At 52.6% G+C, this 22865-nt stretch overlaps 1 protein-coding gene across 3 annotated transcripts in view; it reads left to right on the plus strand.

The window, feature by feature from the left end:
* The window catches only part of ECE1 (endothelin converting enzyme 1), a 124977-nt gene extending 108457 nt beyond the window's left edge, over positions 1 to 16520 (plus strand). For all 3 annotated transcript variants that reach the window (XM_055574233.1, XM_055574234.1, XM_055574232.1), the window contains 9 exons: positions 1248 to 1358; positions 2851 to 2949; positions 3551 to 3628; positions 5123 to 5226; positions 8864 to 8974; positions 9745 to 9812; positions 10533 to 10723; positions 13485 to 13580; positions 14255 to 16520. In XM_055574233.1, the coding sequence (XP_055430208.1) occupies positions 1248 to 1358; positions 2851 to 2949; positions 3551 to 3628; positions 5123 to 5226; positions 8864 to 8974; positions 9745 to 9812; positions 10533 to 10723; positions 13485 to 13580; positions 14255 to 14431 (1035 nt within the window). In that variant the 3' untranslated portion in view covers positions 14432 to 16520. The remainder of the gene's footprint in view (positions 1 to 1247; positions 1359 to 2850; positions 2950 to 3550; positions 3629 to 5122; positions 5227 to 8863; positions 8975 to 9744; positions 9813 to 10532; positions 10724 to 13484; positions 13581 to 14254) is intronic.
* The last annotated feature ends 6345 nt before the right edge of the window (positions 16521 to 22865 follow it).

Consider the following 22865-nt stretch of genomic DNA (forward strand, 5'->3'; position numbering starts at 1 on the left):
GACATGAGTTTGAGTAAACTCTGGGAGTTGGTGATGGACAGGGAGGCCTGGCGTGCTGTGGTCCATGGGGTTGCAAAGAGCTGGACATGACTGAGCGACTGAATTGAACTGAATGGACTAAAAATGTGTACATTAAGTATACAGTTCAGTAAGTGTTGACAAATGAAATCGCTCCGTTACCACCAGCCCAATCAGGGTGGCGAGCGTGTCCATCACCCATTTGTCCAGAGTGCTCTGTGTAGGAGGCTCCCTTGCACCCCCATCGGTCCCCCCATCAGCCCTGACCCCCAGAGGTGGGTGTAGATGGAACCACACACCGTGTGGGCTTCTTTTGCTCAGCATAATGGCAGTGAAATTCACCCATGTTGTGTGTGTCCGTCACTCCTTCCCCTTTTGTTGCCGAGTCGTGTGCAGTTGTATGAAAATACCACATTTTGTTCATCCATCTGCCTGTCAATGGGCATCTGGGTTGTTTTCAGTTGATGGCTATTGTGAAGCAGGCTGCCCTGAGCCTGGGTGATTTTCACCACCTGTTCTTCAGAGTTAAAAGGACCAGCTTCCCTGCAGCGCGGGGGTTTGTGTGATCAGGGCCACCGCTTGTGGTCACGTGGACTGTCCACAAAGGTGGTCTGGGCAGAGGAGCAGGCAGGGCTGAGCCCAGCCCAGGTGCTTGGCCCCAGGCCCGGCTCCGGAAGGCTGCAGCCCAGCCTCCAGCACATCTTGTGGGCTGGTGGGCTTGTGGGTGAGACCGAGGTCGGATGAACCTCGGTCATCCCACAGGGTCCCGGTGGTGGGTCTTTCTCCAAGAGGCTTTAAATGGGGCTGCAGCCCTTCTGGGGTTTTCTGTTACTTGGGGGTAGAAAGGGAACTTTCCAAGGTTCTTTGCGACCAGGATCCTTAGCATCCTCTAGGAGAGAGGAGGGGCGTGGGGTGTGGAGTCCGGCATGTCATGGTTCTGGCGGCAGGGTGACTGGACCAGTGGCTTCCCCTTGCGGACTATGTCCTCATCTGCCTCCCAGGTCCGTTTTGGTGGCTCTGTAAGATACCTCAGCATCTGTGGAGTGCTCTGCAGGAAGCGATTGATGGCAGGGATTAGGGTGATCCCCGGGCCTTTTGGTCCAGTGCCTAAAATAACTTCCGCTGGGTCAGGAAAGGTCTCCCTCAAGTTCTGGACAGAAGCACAGACCCCGCTCTGCCACCTCCCGGACAGACAGTGCCAACTAAACCCTCTGACTTGTGTTTTCCAGACGTGTCTTCCCCGCTGGAAGTTTTGTGTGAGTGATACAGAGAACACCTTGGGCTTCGCCCTGGGCCCCATGTTCGTCAAAGCGACCTTCGCCGAGGACAGCAAGAACATAGTAAGTGCCCCCCCACACACGGAGGCCGTGACGTCACACCCGCCTCCCCCGTGAGCCTGCCAGGCCGTGCTCTCATCCGCTCTGGACCGGCCCTACCCCGGGCCAGGGCTCCAGCCCTAACTCCAAGGTTCCATTTTCTAAAGCCTTGCGTAATCTGAGTTACCTACAACAGAGAACATGATCATAGTGGCAGGCACTTTGTCTGTAGGATTTCATGTAGCCCTCCTCGCTTCCCAGGGAGGTTAGTCTGGCCGTCTCCACCTCCAAGGGTAGGCAGGGCCCAGAGAGGTCATGTTGGCAGAACAGCTTGACCTGAAGTGGTGGCAGGCACAGGACACCCGTGGCTGAGCACCTGGAGCCAGCCGGGCCTGCCCCGATGCCCGCTTTGTCTTTTCCTGGTGGGGGTCTTGGGACAATACTCTGAGCCCAAGGACATGGAGGTGGGCGCGTCCAGCCCGCAGGCGGAGACTGGACGGCATTGTGCGCACGGACAGCAACTGGAGCAGAATGAGGGCTCAGGGAGGGTAGCCGCTGTGTCATTATTGTGGTTCAGTCGCTGACTTGTGTCCACCTCTTTGAGACCCCACGGACTGCAGCACCCCAGGCCTCCCTGTCCTTCACCACCTCCCAGGGTTTACTCAAACTCGTGTCCATCGCGTCGGTGATGCCATCCAGCCATCTCATCCTCTGTCACCCCCTTCTCCTCCTGCCCTCAGTCTTTCCCAGCATCAGGGTCTTTTCCAACGAGTTGGCTCTTCGCATGAGGTGGCCAAAGTATTGGAGCCTCAGCTTCAGCATCCGTCCTTCCAATAAATATTCAGGCTTGATTTCCTTTGGTACCATTTTTATTACTAACTTTAACTGCACAGATTTTTATTTGCAGTCAGAGGTTAGCAAACTGACTCACACCTCGTACGTGACCTGCCTGTTAGTGGCTGATGCAGATTCTGAGTCACGTTCTGTCCGTCGTCAGTCTGTCTGCTCCTCCTGCTGCCCGACTCCCCCTTCCCCTGCTCCGGAGGGTCTTTTTCAGCCTCTGGATCTGCTTTTGACATTCATCTCCAGCCTAAACAGAGTCTTTCTGGAACCACCCCTCAGAACTCGGCTTCTCTAGATTTTAAAGCCCAGTCTATCCAAAAGGAATTCCATGAGCCGCTACCTCTGAGAACAGATACATGTCCTAACATTTCTGAAAAGAATTGCAGTGCATGGCACCGTAAAGGCACTGCTAAGTCCCGCCGTAAGAGTCTTTTCCAGTGTTCCCAGAGCTTGCCCTGAGTGTATTTGACCAGGGAGCCCTGTTTATAGAAATCCGTCTCTTCTCACAGGATGCTAGTGTTGAGAGGAAGGAGGTTGGGGTCAGCCCAGCACCTCAGAGCATGAGGCCTGGAGCCAGGATCTGAGTTTAGTCTCTGGCCCCACAGCATCCTTCTCCATGGGATGCCCACTGCCCATGGCCAAGTTCAGTGCCCACACCTGACTGTCTCCTCAGGCCAGTGAGATCATCCTGGAGATCAAGAAGGCGTTTGAAGAGAGCCTGAGCACCCTGAAATGGATGGATGAAGATACTCGGAAATCGGCCAAGGAAAAGGTGAGGCTGGCCGGGAGCTGGGAGGGGCCCTGCACAGAGGGCCGCGACCTCCGAGGAGGTGGGCGAAGGAGGGACTGGCTCTAGCTGGTGAGCCCAACACGGATGATGCGGGCAGCCAGCACGATGGCGGGAGAGCCGTGAACACGTGGCTCGGATTAACGACTGGGTGAAAACAGACTGTGCTAAGTGTGCAAGGGAGGGACTTCCCTGGTGGCCCAGCGGCTAAGACTCTGCGATCCCAACGCTGGAGGCCCAGGTTGGACCCCTGGTTGGGAAACTGGATCCCATGTGCTGCAACTGAGACTCAGCACAGCCAGATAAATATAATTTTTAAAAAATATATGTGCAAGGGAGAGGTACAGAGTGATGTGATGATGGATTGGATATGGTGCAGCAGCGGCAGGGAGGCCATGGAAAGCTTCCCTGGAGAGGTGACATTGAGGCAGAGATCCCAAGGATAAGGAGAAGTTAGACAAGAGAAAGGAAGGTGAAAGTCTTGAGAGGAGAGGGGCCTGGCCGCTTTCCCTGGGCCCCGACCTTGAGCCCGGCACCCACAGAGCCCTGCTGAGCGCTCACTGTCCTCCGTGTCTCTCCTGCCCAGGCGGACGCGATCTACAACATGATAGGCTACCCCAACTTTATCATGGACCCCAAGGAGCTGGACAAAGTGTTCAATGACGTGAGTGGCTCCCTTGCATTCTGCCCCCTTGCATTCCTGAAATGCCCCTGGGGGGCCCTCCACTTGGGAAAGGGCAGAGGCTGATCTGGGTGGGCTGCTGGAGGCACCATGACTGTCAAGACGTCTTGAGATGAAGTGGTGTGGGGTCTGGGGATGGACTGGGCACCAGGGGGCCGATCTCTCCTCCCTTCTCCCCTGGGGCCAGCCAGTGGCCCCTGCCTCCCAGGACCCACCAGCAGTCCTTGGCCAGCACAGCACAGTCCGCTCCATTCAATGAGTGGGAGATAATGGGGGAGGGGGGCGACCAGATCCTAGAAGGCATGGAGATAATCTGCATCCCTAAAAGCATCAGAGCGGAGCCCCCTATAGCTCCCAGCCCCTAGAGAAACCTGGACCTGCTTCCTATCCCCCGGCTTCTCCCCACCTCCCCGGAGAAACCTGGACCTCTTGTTCAGACCTTGAAATGCTAATGGGAAGGAGGAAGCTAAACCCCAGATGCACGATTAAGCTTAATTTAGGCAGCAGGGTAGTTGATGCGTCCCTGGTGATTAGAGCTTTGGGCAAATCACTCCGTTAAATGGATTGTGCTTCTGCCCCGAACGTTTTATACCTTGTAATTGAAATTTGTGAATTCAGGCATTTGTGAAATTATAATAACCTCTCGTTGTGGTTATATTTAAAACCTAAGAATATGAAAATTACAGCTGAGAATATGGGACTCATCCGCAGCCTTTTTCCTTGAGAATAATTTTAGATGCTCCAGGGTATCATGATACAAGATGAGGGGCTCCTGGAGACAGCCCAGGCAGACCCCATCTGGATTAGAGTCTGGACCCCAAGGGCCTGGCCTTTCACTGGAGCCCTGATGTAAAGAGCAGGTCTGAGAGAGAACCTCACACCTGTGGCAAGAGCCGAAAGGCCAGGCCGAGTGGGGAGGAAGGTGTGCAGTCACGCCTGCGCCCTGGTGGTTCACAGATCCCAGCTGCATTTATGAGATCTGTGCTGGCCAGTGTGGCAGCTGCTGGCCACAGGTCCCTACTTTAGAGAATTAAAATCAGTTAATTCATTAAATTAAAAGGTTGCATTCGCCATATTTGAAATGACCTAGAGCCACATGTGGTGATGTCGACCGTACCTGACAACACACACATAGAACCTGGCCATCATCGCAGAAAGTTCTGGACCCCGCTGGATGTATTGCCCACCCAAGGCCCTGGCACGATGGCAGGGGCTTCCTGTTGCCCCGAGACCCTGCTGGGCCGCCCTAGGTGAAGCTCTTAGTGTGCCCCTGAAGGGAGAGGGCGCAAGCCCCCGGCCAGAATGCGGGCCAAGGAAAGTGCCCCAGCCTGCAGCCCCTCGCCCCTCGCTTTTGTCTGCCCTGTGGACCAGTGCCCAGGCCACGCGGGGTTTCAGCTTCCTCGGTTTTAGAAGCCGGGGTTTGCGTTCGAGGAGCTGAGCATGCTCTGACCCTGTGACTTGCTCTCTCCTGCCCAGTACACCGCTGTGCCGGACCTCTACTTCGAGAACGCCATGCGGTTTTTCAACTTCTCCTGGAGGGTCACTGCCGATCAGCTCCGGAAAGCGCCCAACAGAGATCAGTAAGTCCCTGGGCCTCACTGGGAGGATGCTGGCTCCCGCAGGCGGGTGTGGGGGCCCAGCTCCTTCAGCCTGAATCGTGTGCGGGGATGTAAGTGTCCTGACGGCCCTCTGAGCTGCGGGGACTGGTGTTATCCCACTCAGATGCCGGGTGCCGGGTTCAGCCTGAGCCCGCGTGTCCTTAGCGTCCAGCCTGTTGGCAGAGGGGGTCCACCTGCCATCACTGCCCAGCTCTGCCGCTGCGGCCTTCAGGGCTTTGCTTCATCGTCTGCAGATAAGATGTCTGTGTGTGTGTGTGTGTGTGTGTGTGTGTGTGTGCGCGCGCGCGCGCGCGCGCGCGCGCACGTGTATTCCGTTGTCTGACTTTTTGCAGCCCCGTGGACCGTAGCCCACCCGGCTCCTCTGTCCATGGGATTTCCCAGGCAGGAAGACTGGAGTGGGTTGTCAGTTGCTACTCCAGGGGATCTTCTGGACCCTGGAATCAACCCTGCTTTTCCTGCGTCTCCTGCGTTGCAGGCTGATTCTTCACTTGTTGAGCCATCAGGGAAGCCAAAGGGCGAAAGCCACTTCTTTCTCTTTGCTGCTGGCTCCCCCTTGTGGACAACAGGGGTTTGAACAGCTCTGTTTACTCTCTGTCTTCAACCACAGTACACCCGAAACGTACAAGAAAGTGGTCTTTATCTCCAGAATACGGTGCAGGCACTACCCCAGTGTTGTGAATTTACTAGAAGTCTTTTAGCTTAAACTTTTCCATTTAAATTAAGTCTCCTACTCATTAATGCATCCACGCTTAATGCATCTCTGTGGGGCTTACCTGGAAGAGACATACTGACTAGCTAGGCTCTCGGAGAAAATACCCTTTCTGTCTCACTCCACTCCCCACTGGTCCTTCATATCAGAACGATCATTGGGAGGCCAGATTTTTCATTAATATCTACCATCTAAGCCTCTTCTACGCTCAAAAAAAATCATTGAACCCCCAAGAGCCCGTTTATGGGGATTGTACTGACTTTTCTGAAAATGTTGTGAAAAAGAACTGTTTTAAAGTTTACTAAAAAGAGAGGTAATGTTTTAATTTTTACAAGTTTCTTTAATGTCTGTCTTAATGGAAAACAGCAGGATTCTCACGTCTGCTCCTGCCTTCAGTCTGTTGCAATATATTGTTTTGAAATATGTAAAGATATTCTGGCCTTACACAGACATGTAGTTAGAAAAGGAAAGAATATTTTAGCAGTCTTTTTGATACATGTGTACATGCCTCACTGATACTACTCCAAAACGTGGCAGGCAGTGATTGTTTAAAATTAATTTTTATCGGGGTATAGGTACTTTACAGTGTCGTGTTAGTTTCTGCCGTAAGGAAAACGCATCAGCCACACGCATACATATGTCCCTGCTTTTTTTGGATTTCCCATTGAGGTCGCCACAGAGCACTGAGCAGAGTTCCCTGAGCTATACAGTAGGTTCTTATTAGTTATCTATCTGATTCATAGTATCAGTGAGGCGATGGCACCCCACTCCAGTACTCTTGCCTGGAGAATCCCATGGACGGAGGAGCCTGGTGGGCTGCAGTCCATGGGGTCGCTAAGAGTCGGACACGACCGAGCGACTTCACTTTCACTTTGCACTTTCATGCACTGGAGAAGGAAATGGCAACCCACTCCAGTGTTCTTGCCTGGAGAATCCCAGGGACGGGGGAGCCTGGTGGGCTGCTGTCTGTGGGGTCGCACAGAGTCGGACACGACTGAAGCGACTTAGCAGCAGCAGCAGCAGCATAGTATCAGTAGTGTATATATGTTAATTCCCATCTCAATTCACCCCACCCTCCTTTCCCCCCTTGGTGTCCATAGGTTTGTTTTTTACCTCTGTGTCTCTGTTTCTATTTTGCAAATAAGATTGTCTGGTTAATTGCACCACAGAGTCTGAAACCATGTTCGTAAACTTTTCACATTCTGTTACACTAATGTTTCATCAGTGTGCCTTGCGCTTTGAATGGATCCTTCCTTTACCCATGCGTGACTTTGTAACACCATGCATTGGTCATTTGGAAAACAGTGCTTCACTGGGTTTCACATATCTTCCAAACAGTGACATCTTCATTATACATTATATATCCAAAACAAGTCTACATCGGGTAATGTTGCTGCTGACCTCCAGAGAAAAAAGTCTTTAAGTATTGGACAGCTATCAAGTTGGCCGTGGTCGACACCAGTTTTTTAAGTTTTTGCTTGAAATTTCAGTTGTTTTGAAACCTTGAGTTTTTATCATTGGCAACAAACCGCGTCAGTTGTTTTGCTTGAGGTGATGCGCTCACTGTTCATTTTCAAGAAAACGCCTGTCAAACACCCATCATCCTCTCAAGTACAAATGGCATTCCGTGAAAAAAACAGAAATGCTGGGACTTCTTGGTGGTCCACTGGTTAAGACTCCATGTTTCCAATGCAGGGGACGTGGGTTCGATCCCTGGTCAGGGAACTAAGGTTCCACACGCCACAGTGTGGCCAAAAGATTAAAAAAAAGAAATAAAAACAGAAATGCTTACAAGTGCTTTCCATCTGGTCACAGACTCTTAAGAGACTTGCACTCAAGGGTCTAGATTTAATGAAGGTAATTATTATGCTGCATCATCAAGGATGTTCTTAAGTGAAAAGATTTTATTTATTTTTTTATTGGTGAAGAACATGGTGACCCACTGAACTGGTACCTCCGCCTTGACTCAGCGGAGGCTCCGGCAGTTTTACGCAGCATTGCCTTCCCCCATCCGTATAATGTCAGCACGGTGGGAAAGGTAAATAGCATCTTAGTATTTTAATGAAAATAGTTTCGGCCTCACAGAGCCCCTGAAAGGGAGTTGGGGGCTTCCCATCTCAGCAGCAGCAGCAGCAGCATCTCACCAGGTATCCGTGGAGCACACTTTGAAAACTGCTGACACACTCCTTTTTGAGCCTGGAGAGTAATGACTTTTTAGTGTAGAATGGTCCATTTTGTTCCTTGGTTTTTTTTTGAGATGTTCAACATTTTTAATAGTGAAATGAAATATAAAATGAGATTTCATTGTACACTTGCTAACACGGCTAAAGTTGATAGTTTCTAGTGTGGAAGAAGATGCTGGGCACCTGGAAATATCCAGCCTGGCAGGTGGAGATGTAAAATGGTACAACCATGGTGGAGAACGGGGAGCTTTTTTCTCTTTTTTGGTTTTTAATTTTTATTGCAGTGCAGCTGATTTACAAGGTTGCATTAGTTTCAGGGGTACAATGAGATGAACCAGTTAGTTCTCCACGTACACACATCCACTCTTTTTTAGATTCTTTCCCTATACAGGCCTTACAGAGCCTTGAGAAGTCTTGCCCCCCTGTGCTCTACAGTAGGTCCTTACTAGTTAACGCATTTCGCTCTTTGCCAGGGTCTCACTGTTCCACTGTGCGATGTGACATCGAATTCAACCAATTCCTTCCTAACAGACATTTGGGTGTTTCTAGTTTCCTCTCTCAAAAGTAGTGCTACCTCATGCTTGCATGCCTTGGGCCGGGGTCCAGGGGAATCCACACTTTCAGGGTTCCCGACACCCCCAAGATGGGCTGTCCCCGCCTACCGCCCTCCGTGGGGTCGGATCTTCCACGTGTGTCTCGCTTGCAGGTGGAGCATGACCCCGCCCATGGTGAACGCCTACTACTCGCCCACCAAGAACGAGATCGTGTTTCCGGCCGGAATCCTGCAGGCGCCATTCTACACCCGCTCTTCACCCAAGTAGGACACTCCTGAGGCTCCGTCCCATCTCCTCCCCACCCCCGCAACCCCTCAGCAGACCGCCCCCCGGGCCAGCCTGACAGCTGGGTCAGCCCACAGCTGACCCCGCCTCCGTTCCACTAGCCAGGAGACGTTGCCATGGAAACAACACTCTCGCTCCCTGTGCTTCCCTCCGGGGTCTCCTAGACCTCAGAGTCCCTACACAGTGAGAACTCAGGGCTCATCATGGAGGCAGTTCAGTTCAGTCGCTCAGTAGTGTCCGACTCTTGGCAGCATGCCAGGCCTCCCCTGTCCATCACCAACTCCCGAAGCCTGCTCAAACTCATGTCCATCGAGTCGGTGATGCCATCATGGAGGCAGGAGCCCCAAACAGGGGAGTGCCCCTCTAGTGATATTCTAGAACAGTCTCAGCTGGGAAGTTGGGAAGGGTGAGAAGTCTCAGAAGTGAATTCCTCACAGGCCTGGATCTGAACTCCAGGCTTGCTCTCTGCTGGCTGAGTGGCCCTTGGGCAAAGTGGCTGAACCATCCTATACCTCCATTTGCTCCCTTATAGTCAGTTACTGAGTCCTGGCTCTTCGCACTGAGCCAAGAGGGCAGTGCCTGGCGCGGTGCCTGGAGTGCAGCGGGAACAGGCTGATGCAGCCGGCTCTCCAGGTTCTGCCTCTGGGCCCGGCTGGAGCCCTGCAGGACTCTGCTGTGTCTCCGGACTGAGGAAGTAGTGGGCCCGCCCCACACGGCATCACTCTCACCCGCGTGTCTCCCCTTCCAGTGCCTTAAACTTCGGCGGCATCGGCGTCGTCGTGGGCCACGAGCTGACTCATGCTTTTGACGATCAAGGTATGGGTTCCTCTGGGTCCCCTTCAGATGAATCCCCACCAGCTTCCTGGCACCGCTGCTCCTGCTTTTGCTCCTATGCATCTTAGCCTTGGAGACAGAAAGAGATGGAAAGTTAAAATCCTGGCCCAGACACCTGCCAATTTGTGTGGACTCTCACAAGCCCCATCATTTCCTCAGGCCTCTATTTTCTTATCTGTAAAATGGTTGTGCTGATCATGTGGTGATTGTGAGGACTGGGCAGGCTCACAGTGGGACACCCCGCTCCCCGAAGGTGTGAGGTGCTGGGGGGTAGTACAGCGCCCCCCTGTAGTCAGTGGGGAGCGAACATTCCTCCACTACCCCAGAGACTTCTCTGGTCCAACGACAAGTAGAAGAGTTAGTATCTCACCAGCTAACGTCCAGAATCCCCCTCATTGCCTCCTGCCTTGGGGACCCTGAGACGCAAAATGAGGAGGCAGGACCTTCCTGTGACCTTTGCGCTGCCCGCTGCCTTCCCCCCGCCGCTGGGCGCAGGGTCAGAGGCCCTTCACCAGCCTCGACGGTGAATCCAGCTCTACCGAAACTTTGAACGTGCAGGTCCTTAGTCGGGTCACATTCCTCCCTCCCCCACCCACCCCAGATGGCTGATGCATCCAGGTCCTTCAGTGCCCAACTGTGTCTCTCCTCCGCCCAGCTGTGTCTCTCCCCTGCCAAGCCTGACGCTCCCCTCTGACCCCGCAGGCCGAGAGTACGACAAGGATGGGAACCTCCGGCCCTGGTGGAAGAACTCGTCCGTGGAGGCATTCAAGCAGCAGACCGAGTGCATGGTGGAGCAGTACGGCAACTATAGTGTGAACGGGGAGCCGGTGAACGGCCGGCACACCCTTGGCGAAAACATCGCCGACAACGGGGGCCTCAAGGCGGCCTATCGGGTAGGAGGCCCCTCCCTGCACACCCCAGACCTGGCTTTGGGTCTGTCCAGATGCTTCTCAGTTAAGAGTGGTTGGTGGGCATGCACAACAGGGTCTTTGGGCCTCAGTGGCCGCATCTGTGGAATGGGTGGCAGTGCGGACCGAGTGAAAGGGTGTCTGTGAAGTGCCCGGCTCGGACCTGGCACACAGAGGCTATGTACCCCAAGTGCAGCCCCCATTGAGGGTCACCAGAACGGGCTTGGGCTGGATCCACCTGAAGACCTGCCTGTCCCTCCCTTTGCAGGGGAAGCCGCCCCTGACCCAGGCAGCAGTGGGCCCAGGAAGGGAGAGAGGGGGACACTGCTCACGGAGCCAGTTCTGGCTCCAGTCCTGGTTCTGGAGTGAGTCACTCAGCCTCCCTGAGCCTCTGTGCGTGTGGCTGTGTTCGTCCCTGCATTGCTGGGTGTGAGAGAGATGGCACGTGACGGCTTGGGTGCTGGGTCTAGTCCAGGGTAGCCCTCGGCGATGTTGGCTGAGTTGGAAGGGAGAGATGGCAGAGGCTAAGGCAGAACCTCCTCCTCCTCCCCGTGGCAGCGAGAGCAGGAAGCCTGAGAGATACTGTGTGTTGAGGCCTGTGGGCCGGGGCCCCCGGGAACTCTACGATTAGGTATTTCACGCCAACTGTGCAGGAGACGGAGAAGGCGATGGCACCCCACTCCAGTACTCTTTCCTGGAAAATCCCATGGACGGAGGAGCCTGGTAGGCTGCAGTCCATGGGGTTGCGAAGAGTTGGACACGACTGAGCGACTTCACTTTCACTTTTCACTTTCATGCACTGGAGAAGGAAATGGCAACCCACTCCAGTGTTCTTGCCTGGAGAATCCCAGGGACAGGGGAGCCTAGTGGGCTGCCGTCTATGGGGTCGCACAGAGTCGGACACAACTGAAGCGACTTAGCAGCAGCAGCAGCAGTGCAGGAGACAGAACCAACCAGAAACAACCCAGAAACATCTGGTGACTTGCCCGATGTCTGTTAGTCGGTGAAAGTGTGTTGCAAACTTTTGACCCGCTGTTTTTGGTGCTGGTGGTTCTAGGACGAAACAGCGACGGGTCCTGCTCTCATGAAGCCCCCAACTGTAGCGGGTCAGGGATGGGGAGGAAGGCAGTTCACACCTCCATGGATAAATGTGATGATGTCAGGTGCTGATAAGATGAAGAAGACAAGACAGGCCAAAGGAATAAAGAAAAATAGGGGAGAGGGTGGTCAGGGGAGGCCTTCTAGAGGGGATGACCTTTGAACGGAGTCCAGTAGGGTGAGAAAGAGGCAGGGAAAGAAGAGTAAGTGCCGAGGCCGCAAGGTGGACCCAAGCCTCGCACAGCCCAGGACAGGAAGAAGGACGTGGCAGCGATGGAGGGCACGGCCCGGTGCAGGAGGGGCGGCCAGAGGAGTGGCTGTCCCGGCTATGACCTCTGTTGACTGAGCAAGGACCTTGGGGTTTATTCTGGCTGCAGCGGGAGCCACTGGGGGGGTTTACACAGGGGAAGGATCTGCGTCACCCTCTACAACCTCTACAGCCTGGGGGCCACATCCAGCCCTTAGCTGGCTAAATCAATAAAAATAAATCAAAGTTGTGGGAGAGAGGGGACAGCTACACCCACTCATCTCCATGGTGCCTGTGATTGCTTTCATATATCAGGGTGTTCCTTGAGCCGTTGCAGCAGAGAAACTATTTGGCTTCCAAAGCTGAAAAGACTTACTCTCTGACCCTTTACAGAAAATGTTGCCAGCCCCTGCTTTATGAGGATGACCTGAGTTGCTGTATTGGGATGGGGTTGGAATTGGACCAGTTTGAGGTCAAGGAGACTAGTTAGAAAGCTGCTGTGAGGTTGTCCAGGCAAGAGATGGGCTAGAGCAACGTGAAGGGTGAGATGTGGTTAGATTGGGGCTGTTTGGTTGATTGAAAGATGAATCAAAGGAGAGTCCTGGGGTTTGGGCCTGAGTAACTGGGTGGTTCAGTTCGGTTCAGTTGCTCAGTCGTGTCCGACTCTTTGCGACCCCATGGCATTGCAGCATGCCAGGCCTCCCTGTCCATCACCAACTCCTGGAGTTTACTCAAACTCATGTCCATCGAGTCGGTGATGCCATCCAACCATCTCATCTTCTGTCATCCTTTTCTCCTCCCGCCTTCAATCTTTCCAGCTTCAGGGTCTTTTCCAATGAGTCAGTTCTTCATATCAGGTGGCCAAAGTATTGGAGTTTCAGCTTCAGCATCAGTCCTTCCAATGAATATTCAGGACTGATTTCCTTTAGGATGGACTAGTTGGATCTCCTTGCAGTCCAAGGGACTCTCAAGAGTCTTCTCCAACATCACACTTCAAAAGCATCAATTCTTTGGTGCTCAGCTTTCGTGGTTGGCATCATTTACTGTGATGGGAAAGCAGTGTGTGTGTGTGTGTGTGTGTGTGTGTGTGTAAAATGCATCTTGGATGTCCAGCTGTAGCAGTTGAATGTTCCCAGGAAAGGCTGGAGCTGGCAGGGTGCATCTGTATTTAGATGGAGGTGGTATGTAAAGCTGTGGGGTTGAATGAGCTCCCTTTGGGATGAGTGCAGGTAGAGGGCGGCTCCTCTAGGCTGAGTTAGGCTCAGAGCTGAGGCCCAAGACCCCCAGAAGCCAGGCCCTGTCCCAACAGGGTGTATCTTCCCAGGTCGCCCCCACTAGCCCCCCACTGCCACCCTGATTGTTCCTATGTCACGGGGACCCTGAGCTCTGTTCTCCCACCAGGCCTACCAGAACTGGGTCAAGAAGAATGGGGCTGAGCAGACACTGCCCACCCTGGGTCTCACCAACAACCAGCTCTTCTTCCTGGGCTTTGCACAGGTGAGTTCTTTAGAGAAAAACTAATACCCAGGCACAGTGCCATCTTGAGTTCTAGGAGCGCTGAAAACCAAAAGGCAAATTTCCTCAATAGAGAAGCCCTAGCTCGTGGGTCCATCCACAAGGTATTTACCCTGTAAGAAGGTGAGCTTCATCTTTGGAGAAATTCAAGGAAGGGTCGAGAACCCTGTTAGAGGAATTCCTGCATCAAGTAGAGGAGAGGACAGGTTTGCTTGGATGGCTAAGGCCCTCCCAGTTCTGCAGTTCTAGAAATGTCTTAAACTCAAGGTGTCCCAGGTCGTCCCTAGAGTTGGCAATCAGCGTGTAGCCTTCTGTTGGTGCCCAGAGCCACAAGGTCTCAAGTCAGTTGGTTCTGCCCAGGAAAGGAGTGATCTGGACTCAGTGCAAAGTGTTCAAACTGGTTTGGGGGCAGAATCTTTTGTGCAGGTGAAGTGTATCTCAGATGCCCAGGACAGACATTCAGCTGGTCTGGCTGCAGGAGAGGAAGCTAGATGAAGGCCCCCCAGCCCTCTGCTTCCTCCTAACCCAGGTGGCAGGCCCGTCATGGGGGTCTCAGAACCAGAGGGGCGCTTATTTCCCTGTTACAGTGACGGGGACAGTCTGGCGGCCTCAGGGACCGCAGTGACTCTGCCCTCTCCCTTATCACCCCCTCAAAGGTCTGGTGCTCCGTCCGCACCCCCGAGAGCTCGCACGAAGGTCTCATCACCGATCCCCACAGCCCCTCCCGCTTCCGGGTCATCGGCTCCATCTCCAACTCCAAGGAGTTCTCGGAACACTTCCACTGCCCACCCGGCTCACCCATGAACCCGCATCACAAGTGTGAAGTCTGGTGAAGGGCCAGGCACCCAGAGCCGAGATGGAGGGCAAGGGGGGGCCCGAGAACACACCCCTGGGCCCACAAGACTGCCCCCTCCATCCGGCGGCCAGCCCCCTCCCCTGACGCTGCAGGGTGGTCAGCCGGAACCAAGCCTGTGACGTGAGCTCTCACCGTAAGCTGAGATTTGACCCCCTGTGAAGACCTGCTCATCCCAGGCACACATGTGTCAACTCTGATGGGTGTTGGGGCATTAGCCGGGTTGCCCACTGGGCCTGGACCCTCGCCGACAAGGGCAGGGGGGCCCAGCCCCCTCCGCCCACATGCAGTACCAGATATACCACAAATACCACTGTGTCAAATGCTTTAAAGATATATTTTTGGGGAAACTATTTTTTAAACATTGTGGAATACACTGGAAACCTTCAGGGAAATGATGCATTTAAAACACTTTTTGTTTTTTTTTTTTAAGGAAAAGATCAGTATATTTATTATGTTCTGTTTTTCTAAATAACCTGTGGACAAGGGAAAGCCCCTGACTAGCTCCCTCTCTTCCTTCCTTGCTACAAGGTTGGGCTGAAGCAGGATTCCGGGCCACTGAGCAGGTCCCCACGTGGAGAGGTGCTTCTGCCCTTGGGGTGTGTGGTTCCAGCCCCCTCCCCTGGTTCTTGCTCCCAGCAGAGGGAGGGGCAGCTAGTTGGCACCACCCCCTGGGGATACCTGCCTCTGAACCTAGAGTCCATCGGTGGGGACCCCCCAGCAAGGAAACTCTGGCCCCCAGAGTCACACTAGGGGACTGATGGCTGTGTGAGGCCAGGTCTGTGCCCTCCAACCCAGTCTGGACGTGCCCGAGCACCCTGGACCTGGTTCACGAGCCTTGCGAGGCTGAGACCCCCCCGTCAGAGCTCTCTGCCATACCACGGGGTCTTCTCTCCGTCCCCTTGCTTTTGGGCACCTCCGTCAGCCCGGGACCCGCGGCAGCTCTGCAGCGCCCCATCCCAGCCGTTTTGGAGTCAGCCTTGCACGCCTCTTCCCCCCGGGGGAAGAAGAGGAGAGAAAGCAGCGCTCATCGCCCCGGGCCCGGGTCCTCGCTTGGGCTCCGACTTCCGCCACCTCCCTTCCTGGCTCCCAGGACCACAGGCAGCCCTGGCCTCCTGCTGAGTGCCTTATCTGGGGCTGCGCCCAGGCCCCCGCCAAGGAGACCGCCCTCCGCGCCAGGGCCCACACAGTTGCCCCCTCACGGCTGCCCAGAGCCCCGGGCCTGCCCGTCAGCAGCACCGCGGTCAGGAGTCTGAGGACCCCCTGAACGTGCCCCGGGCTCCAGCCCACCCTCAGGCCTGGCTGAGTGGAGACAGTACTTGCCGGGGACCCTCCTCCTCTTGGGGGGTGCTCCTAGCTGGGGGCGCGGTTCAGGGGGCAGGCACGGTGGGTCTGGCCCGAGGTGGTAGGGCACGGGCAATGCCGTCTCCTCCGCGCGGCCGCAGCTGGTCGGGATGGCCACGTTGGGACGCCCCCACCGGGCGGAGCTCAGGGAGGCCCGCCGCCCCCCAGGGGAGCCAGAGTCCCCCGGAGGAGCAGACTGCAGCTCGGCCACCGCCAGGCGCCCTGTCAGATGCGCCCCTGAGCTGGGGCGGGGAGTCGTCGGGGGGGGGGCTCGTCAGAGGAAGGGAGCCCGGGGCGGAGAAGGAGCGGAGTTCGCAGGCTGCCGCTCACCCCGCCACGGAGGGCCGGGCTCTCTCCCGCTCTCCAGCCTCCCCAGAGCAGGGTCCCAGCCCCCTGGTCTGGGGGCTGGGAGCCCCCCAGCGAACGGCAGCCGTCCAGGGCCAAGGGTCCAGCCAGAGGGGGCGTCCGCTGCCCTCACCGCTTCCGGGGGGCAGGGGCAACGCAGGCGTGGAAGCAAGCGAAGCCCCCACCCGCCTGGTGCCCGCCCCCTGCCCTGGAGCTTTGGGCAGCCGCCCTCCCTCGAGGGAGCCCCACGGGCCGGCGTCTCTGCGGGGACAGGGGAGTGGGGTTTGGAGCTGGGAATCTACTTTTTTGTATTATCGCGTTCCGTGCTACTGTAGTTCTGTGTGGCACCATTGTAACTGAAATAAAGTGCTTATACCGAAGGCCGTGTGACCGAGTGTGGCTTCCCCCAGGCAAGCTGTGTCCTGTGGCGCCGCCAGTGTCCCCGGGGCTGGCCGCACCTCCTCCCCAGAGCAGAGGCCTTGAGTGAGTGAATGAGTCAGAGAACGTCGCTGTCGTGGCCGACTCTACGACCCCGTGGACCATACAGTCCATGGAATTCTCCAGGCCGGGATACTGGAGTGGGTAGCCTTGCCCTTCTCCAGGGGATCTTCCCAACCCAGGGATCGAACCCAGGTCGCCTGCATTGCAGGCGATTCTTTACCAGATGAGCCACCAGGGAAGCAGAAGCGCTGGACCCTGACTAATGCCTGTGCCCACCTGGCCTCTCTTCCGCGGTCACTAAGAGCCTGTGAGGGCCCCCTGCTGGTGAGGATGATGCATGTCGCCACATGGGCTCAAGGGACCTCCTGGTAAAAATACTTCCATTATCTTGGAATGAAGGATGTCATCACTGTTTCAGGGCCTCAGGTGCTTGGGCAGGGCAGGCAGTTCAAGGAAGAGTCTCTGACATACCCTCATGCCTCTCCTGGGTTTTACATATATTCTTCCCTCTGCCTGGAATACTCTGCCCTGACTTCTTTTGGCTGATGAACTCCTACTCATCCTGCAATGCCCAGGTCAGCATCACCTCTAGAGAGCCATTCCTGACCTGCAGTCCAGATCAGGTGGCTCATACAGGCTTCCCTCTCCTACCAGACTGTCTTAATGCCGGGGCTGCCATAACAAAGTGTTACAGCGTGGTACCTTACACAACAGAAATGTATTCTCTTACAGTTCTGGAGGCTGTAAGTCTGAGATTGAGCTGATTCGTGCTGAGGAATGTGAAGGAGGATCTAGGCCTCCAGCCCACCTCCTGGGGGTTTGCTGGTGGTCTTTGGTGCCTCCTGGGGGTTTGCTGGTGGTCGTTGGTGCTCCCAAAAGTTCTCCCTTCGGTGCTTCTGGAAACGTCCCTCCAGTCTTGGCCTTCATCTCACATGATGTTCTCTCTGCATGTGTCTGCCTCTGTATCCAAATTCCTTTCTAATTTAATTTTTATTTTATATTGGGGTATAGTCGATTAACAATGTTGTGTTCTTCTCTGTTTTTATAAGGACATCAGTCATATTGAATTAGGGCCTTCTCTGAAAGTGTTAACCGCTCAGTCCTGTCCAACTCTTTGTGACCCCATAGACTGTAGCCTGCCAGGCCCCTCTGTCCACAGGATTTCCTAGGCAAGAATACTGGAGTGGGTTGCCATTTCCTTTTCCAGGGGATCTTCCCGACCCAGGGATGGAATCTGTGTCTCCTGCATTGCAGGCAGACTCTTTATGGTCTGAGTCACCCGGGAAGCCAGAGCCTACTTTAGTGACCTCACTTGTGTTCATGTATTTATTTGGCCGCGCTGGCTCTTTGCTGTAGCACTGGATCTATTATTTGTGTCATGCAAACTCTTAGCTGTGGTGTGAGGGAGCTGGTTCCCTGACCAGGGATTGAATCCAGGCCCCCAGCATTGGGAACACAGAGTCTTAACCACTAAGGAACTCCCCTGACCTCATCTTAACTGCTTGTAAGTTCATGTAATGAACTTATATTACATGCATTATATATATATTACATATTATATATGTGTAATATATTACATGCATCTTAACTGCATGTAATATAACCCTCTAAGGTCATATTCTGAAGTACTGGGGATTTCAGCCTCAACATGAATGGAGGTGTGGGGGCAAATTCAACTCCTAACACAGGCCCCAATTCTTCAGGCTTCAGAGCTGCCTGCCCCACCCCTAGCAGCCCGGCACCTGGGCCAGCCAGGGATTATTGGACAAAGGGGCAAGTGGGTGGGTGGGTGGATGAGGGAACACACAATAGCTATAAGTGATACCACGATTGAAACGGCCACCCCACAGCACACCAGCACCGAAGAGGCCAAGTCCCGTGGGCTGAGGTGGCCAGAGAACACTTCCTAAAGGGGAGAGAGTTCATCTGAGCCTTGGCCGAAGGGGGAGGATTGAGATCCGCACCCCAAAGTGGATGGCCCAGGCCAAGCACCTGAGAGGCAAGACTCCTCCCCCTGCCTTGCTTTAAAGGAAGTGAGTCATTTCTCTTCTCTGAGATTCCGTTATTCCAGCTCTAAAACAGACAGTTGCTGCTGCTGCTGCTACTAAGTCGCTTCAGTCGTGTCCGACTCTGTGAGACCCCATAGATGGCAGCCCACCAGGCTCCCCCATCCCTGGGATTCTCCAGGCAAGACCACTGGTGTGGGTTGCCATTTCCTTCTCCAATGCGTGAAAGTGAAAAGTGAAAGTGAAGTCACTCAGTCGTGTCCGACTCTTAGCGACCCCATGGACTGCAGCCCACCAGGCTCCGTCCATGGGATTTTCCAGGCAAGAGTACTGGTATAGGGTGCCACTTAGCTTTCTCTTTGTTGTGAGCCACAAGTACTGGGGAGATGTGAAGATCCTTGAGACGGTGATGCACTTGGAAGCTCGTCAGAAGGCTCACACGGTGTGAACCTTCTCACTGGCAGGTGTGCCTGAGCCCCGAGCTGCCAGTGTCTCTCAGCGGGCCAGCTTGGCCTCCTGCCCTCCCGCTACTCTTCTGTCCTCAGAGGAGTAAGCTGCTTAGAACTATACCCTCCCACCACAAAGAAAAAAAGTAAAAAAAAAAGTCACTCATAGTCTCATCACCTGAAGATTAAAAAAAAAAAGAGTAAGCTGTTTAAAGATCTTATTATTGGGAATTCCCTGGTGGTCCAGTGGCTAAGACTCTGTGCTCCCAATACAGCGGGGCTGGGTTCAATCCCTGGTCAGGGAACTAGATCCCACGTGCCACAACTAAGACTCTATGCAGCCAAATAAATAAAAATAAATATTTAAATAAATAAATTGTAAAGATCTTATTATCGCTCCCCATCACCAGCTCCCCCTGCTGCCTGAGTCTCCTTTCTGCACCTTACACAGTCCAGCCCTCTCCTGCCTGTCCTTCAGAGTAGAATGTCCCCCACAACACACACACTCACCCTTGCCAATGAATGAATGAATACAGAATTTTTTAAAAAAAGCTTCCCCATACTGCGTGCCTGCTGCAAGTCAGGCTGTGTGCTGTGTGCTGTACACACGCCCTCTCCTGGAATGCTCACAGCAGTGTTCTGAGAGAGGTGCTTTATCACCCAGATCACCAGGGAGCAGCGGCAGAGATGGATCCTGAAGCCATGTGAGAGGCTGCCAAGAACAGGGCCACTTTGAGAATCACACGCACGCACACACAGGCTGAAGGTGCAGAAGGGAGACATTTTTTCCTGCAGAGCCTCTCTTCCTCTCCCTTTCCCCATGACCAAGTGAACAGGTCCCTTTGTCTTCCTGGAGTTCCTGCCCCTCCCTTCCTGAACCTCCTCCCATTTTTGTAAGTGACAGATCCTCCCCTCTGAAAGCATGCCCCCCTCCCCAAGCAGGAATATTAAAACCCCAGCTTTTTACCCTACAGTTAAAGAGAAACACATGCAAGATGTGACTAACAAGAAAATGTATGCAACCTACAGCTTCCCAGGTGGCGCTAGTGGTAAAGAACCTGCCTGCCAGTGCAGGAGACGTACGAGATGTGGGTTCAGTCCCTGGGTTGGGAAGGTCCCCTGCAGGAGGGCATGGCAACCCACTCCAGTGTTCTTGCCTGGAGAATCCCATGGACAGAGGAGCCTGGTGGGTTACAGTCCATAGGGTCACAAAGAGTCAGACATAACTGAAGTGACTGAGCACGCACGCACGTGCAGCCTATGATAAGAATCAACTGTGAAAGCCAAAGGGTTCAGCAGAGACTCTCCATGAGGGCTAAGGAACTGCAGAGGAAGAAGACAGTATTCTAAACTTTTAAGGATCTAGTACAGTAATAAAGCAATGAAAAATGGGCGAAACCCTTACAAAAAAGAAAAAAAAACCTGTAAAACTTTCCTGAGGAACGTAAAAGAAGACGTGAATAAATGCAGATGAATATCCTTATCATGGATGGAAAAGTTGAACACAATAAAAGATGTCAGTTCTCCCCCACATAAATCTCTAACTTCCATGTACTTTCAACCAAACTTCCAAGATAATTTCCATGGAATTTGATAAGCTGATTCACACGGAATGGAAAATGTACCAGGGCCAAGACAATTTTGAAAAAGAATAATGAGGGCGCTGGACCTCTCACAATATGTTATAAAGCTTTAGTAAGTTGTATAACATGATGCTGGCATAGGATTAAAGAAATGAAAACAACTTGAATAGATTAGAGAACCAGAAACAATTCCATGTGTTTGTGGGAATTAGTATAGGAGAAAAAGAGCGGGGGCTTCCCGAGTGGCTCATGCTCAGTCACTCAGCCGCATCCGACCCTTGTGATCCCTTGGACTGTAGCCCGCCAGGCTCCTCTGTCCATAGGATTCTCCAGGCAAGAATACCGGGTGGGTTGCCATTCCTTCTCCAGGGGATCTTCCCCACCCAGGGATTGAACCCGTGTGTTTTATGCTTCCTGCATTGGCAAGCAGGTTCTTTACCATTAGCACCACCTGGGAAGCCCTTCTCAAGAGATAAAGAATTCGCCTGCCAAGGCAAGAGACAAGGGTTCAATGCATGGGTCAGGAAGATTCCCCTGGAAAGGGTAATAGCAACTCACTCCAGTATTCTTGCCTGGGAAGTCTCATAGACAGAGGAACCTGGCAGGCTACAGTCCATGGAGTGGCAAATGAATAAGACACAACTTAACAACGGAAAAACAATTAAAAATGCCCTTTAAATCAGTCGGGAAATGGTGAACCATTTAATAAACCATGATAGGCTATCCACCTGGGAAAAAAATGAGATCTTGCCTTTCTCACACAGTTCTCACATGTAGTGATCACAGCAGTAAATTCCACATAAACTAGAAACCTAAACATGCAGTAACTGTAAAAGTATCAGATGGAACAGAAGGTGTTCATGAGTTTGGGTAGGCAAAGCTATCTTTGAAAAGACACAATTCATAAATAGGAACGTAATTGTAGAATTTCTAAAAATATAAAAACCTCTAAAGAAATGAAAACCTACCTTAATCCTATCAACCAAAAAGTCTCAGACACACAAATGAAGACAAAAAAAAAAAGGAAACGATTAATACATTTGGCAACATCAAAATGTAATTCATTTATAAACCAGATACAATAAATAAAATTAAAAGATTAGACAACAAGGACCTACTATATAGCACCAGGAATTATATTCAGTATCTTGTTATAACCTATAATGGGAAAGAATCTAAAAAAGTACACACACACACGTATCTGAATCACTTTGCTGACACACACACACATTATCTGAATCACTTGGCTGACACACACACACACACACATATCTGAATCACTTGGCTGTACACCTGAAACTAACACAACATTGTAAATCACCTCTGCTTCAATTAAAAAAAAATTAATTAAAAGATAAGCGACAGATTGGAAAAAAAATTTGCAACATGTGCAGCTAATGATCCAGAACATATATAAACAACACACAAAACAGCCAACTAGGCGAAAAAGAGAGCAAAGAATTTAAAGCGTTCATTCAGAGAAGAAAAAATTAAAAAAAAAATTTTGAAAAGAGAATCCTGCTAATAATATGGGAAATGCATTTAAAATTGCAATCAGGTAACACTTTTCACCCATCGGTTTGACACAAGTGATGCTATTTGACATGAAGTTGATGAGAATAAAGGAAGCTGGGCAGTGCCGCCCGCTGCAGAGGCCAGTTCGGCAGCGCGTACTCGATATCCAGTGCGCTTACCAAGAGTTCCAGGCGTGGCAGACAATGGTGGCTCCCTAATTTCAAATCGACCCACTCACCCTCCTCCCCAAGAAAGTAAATCAACAAAGAAAGCAAATAAAACTGCACAAGAATCTTTCAGTTAACCAAAGCAGAGAAATAATCCAAATTCCAAGAGAAGTCACATCAGATACCGCTGCAAGCCTGTGGGTACACAGAGTGATGGAGAATAAAAGACCAAAATCATATCATAAATGAAGATTAAAAAGATGTTCAAGGGAGAATACATCCAAATGTAAACTTAATAAAGGACATTGAAGAAAAGCCAGAAAGCAACCATGAGAATGAGAAGTAAAACTGGTCAGAGAGAAAACGGTGGCGCTAAAAGACAGGCAAAGGGTTAACATTTTTAAAAATATTTATTAAGTTGGTGCAAAAGTAACTTCAGTTTTGCATTGTTGAACTTTGCATTGCTGACGACTCTGCACATGGACATCACCAGACGGTCAACACCGAATTCAGACTGATTGTGTTCTTTGCAGCCAAAGATGGAGAAGCCCTATACAGTCAGCAAAA

This window comes from Bubalus kerabau, chromosome 3 (assembly GCF_029407905.1).
Source record: "Bubalus kerabau isolate K-KA32 ecotype Philippines breed swamp buffalo chromosome 3, PCC_UOA_SB_1v2, whole genome shotgun sequence".
Classification (NCBI taxonomy): domain Eukaryota; kingdom Metazoa; phylum Chordata; class Mammalia; order Artiodactyla; family Bovidae; genus Bubalus; species Bubalus kerabau.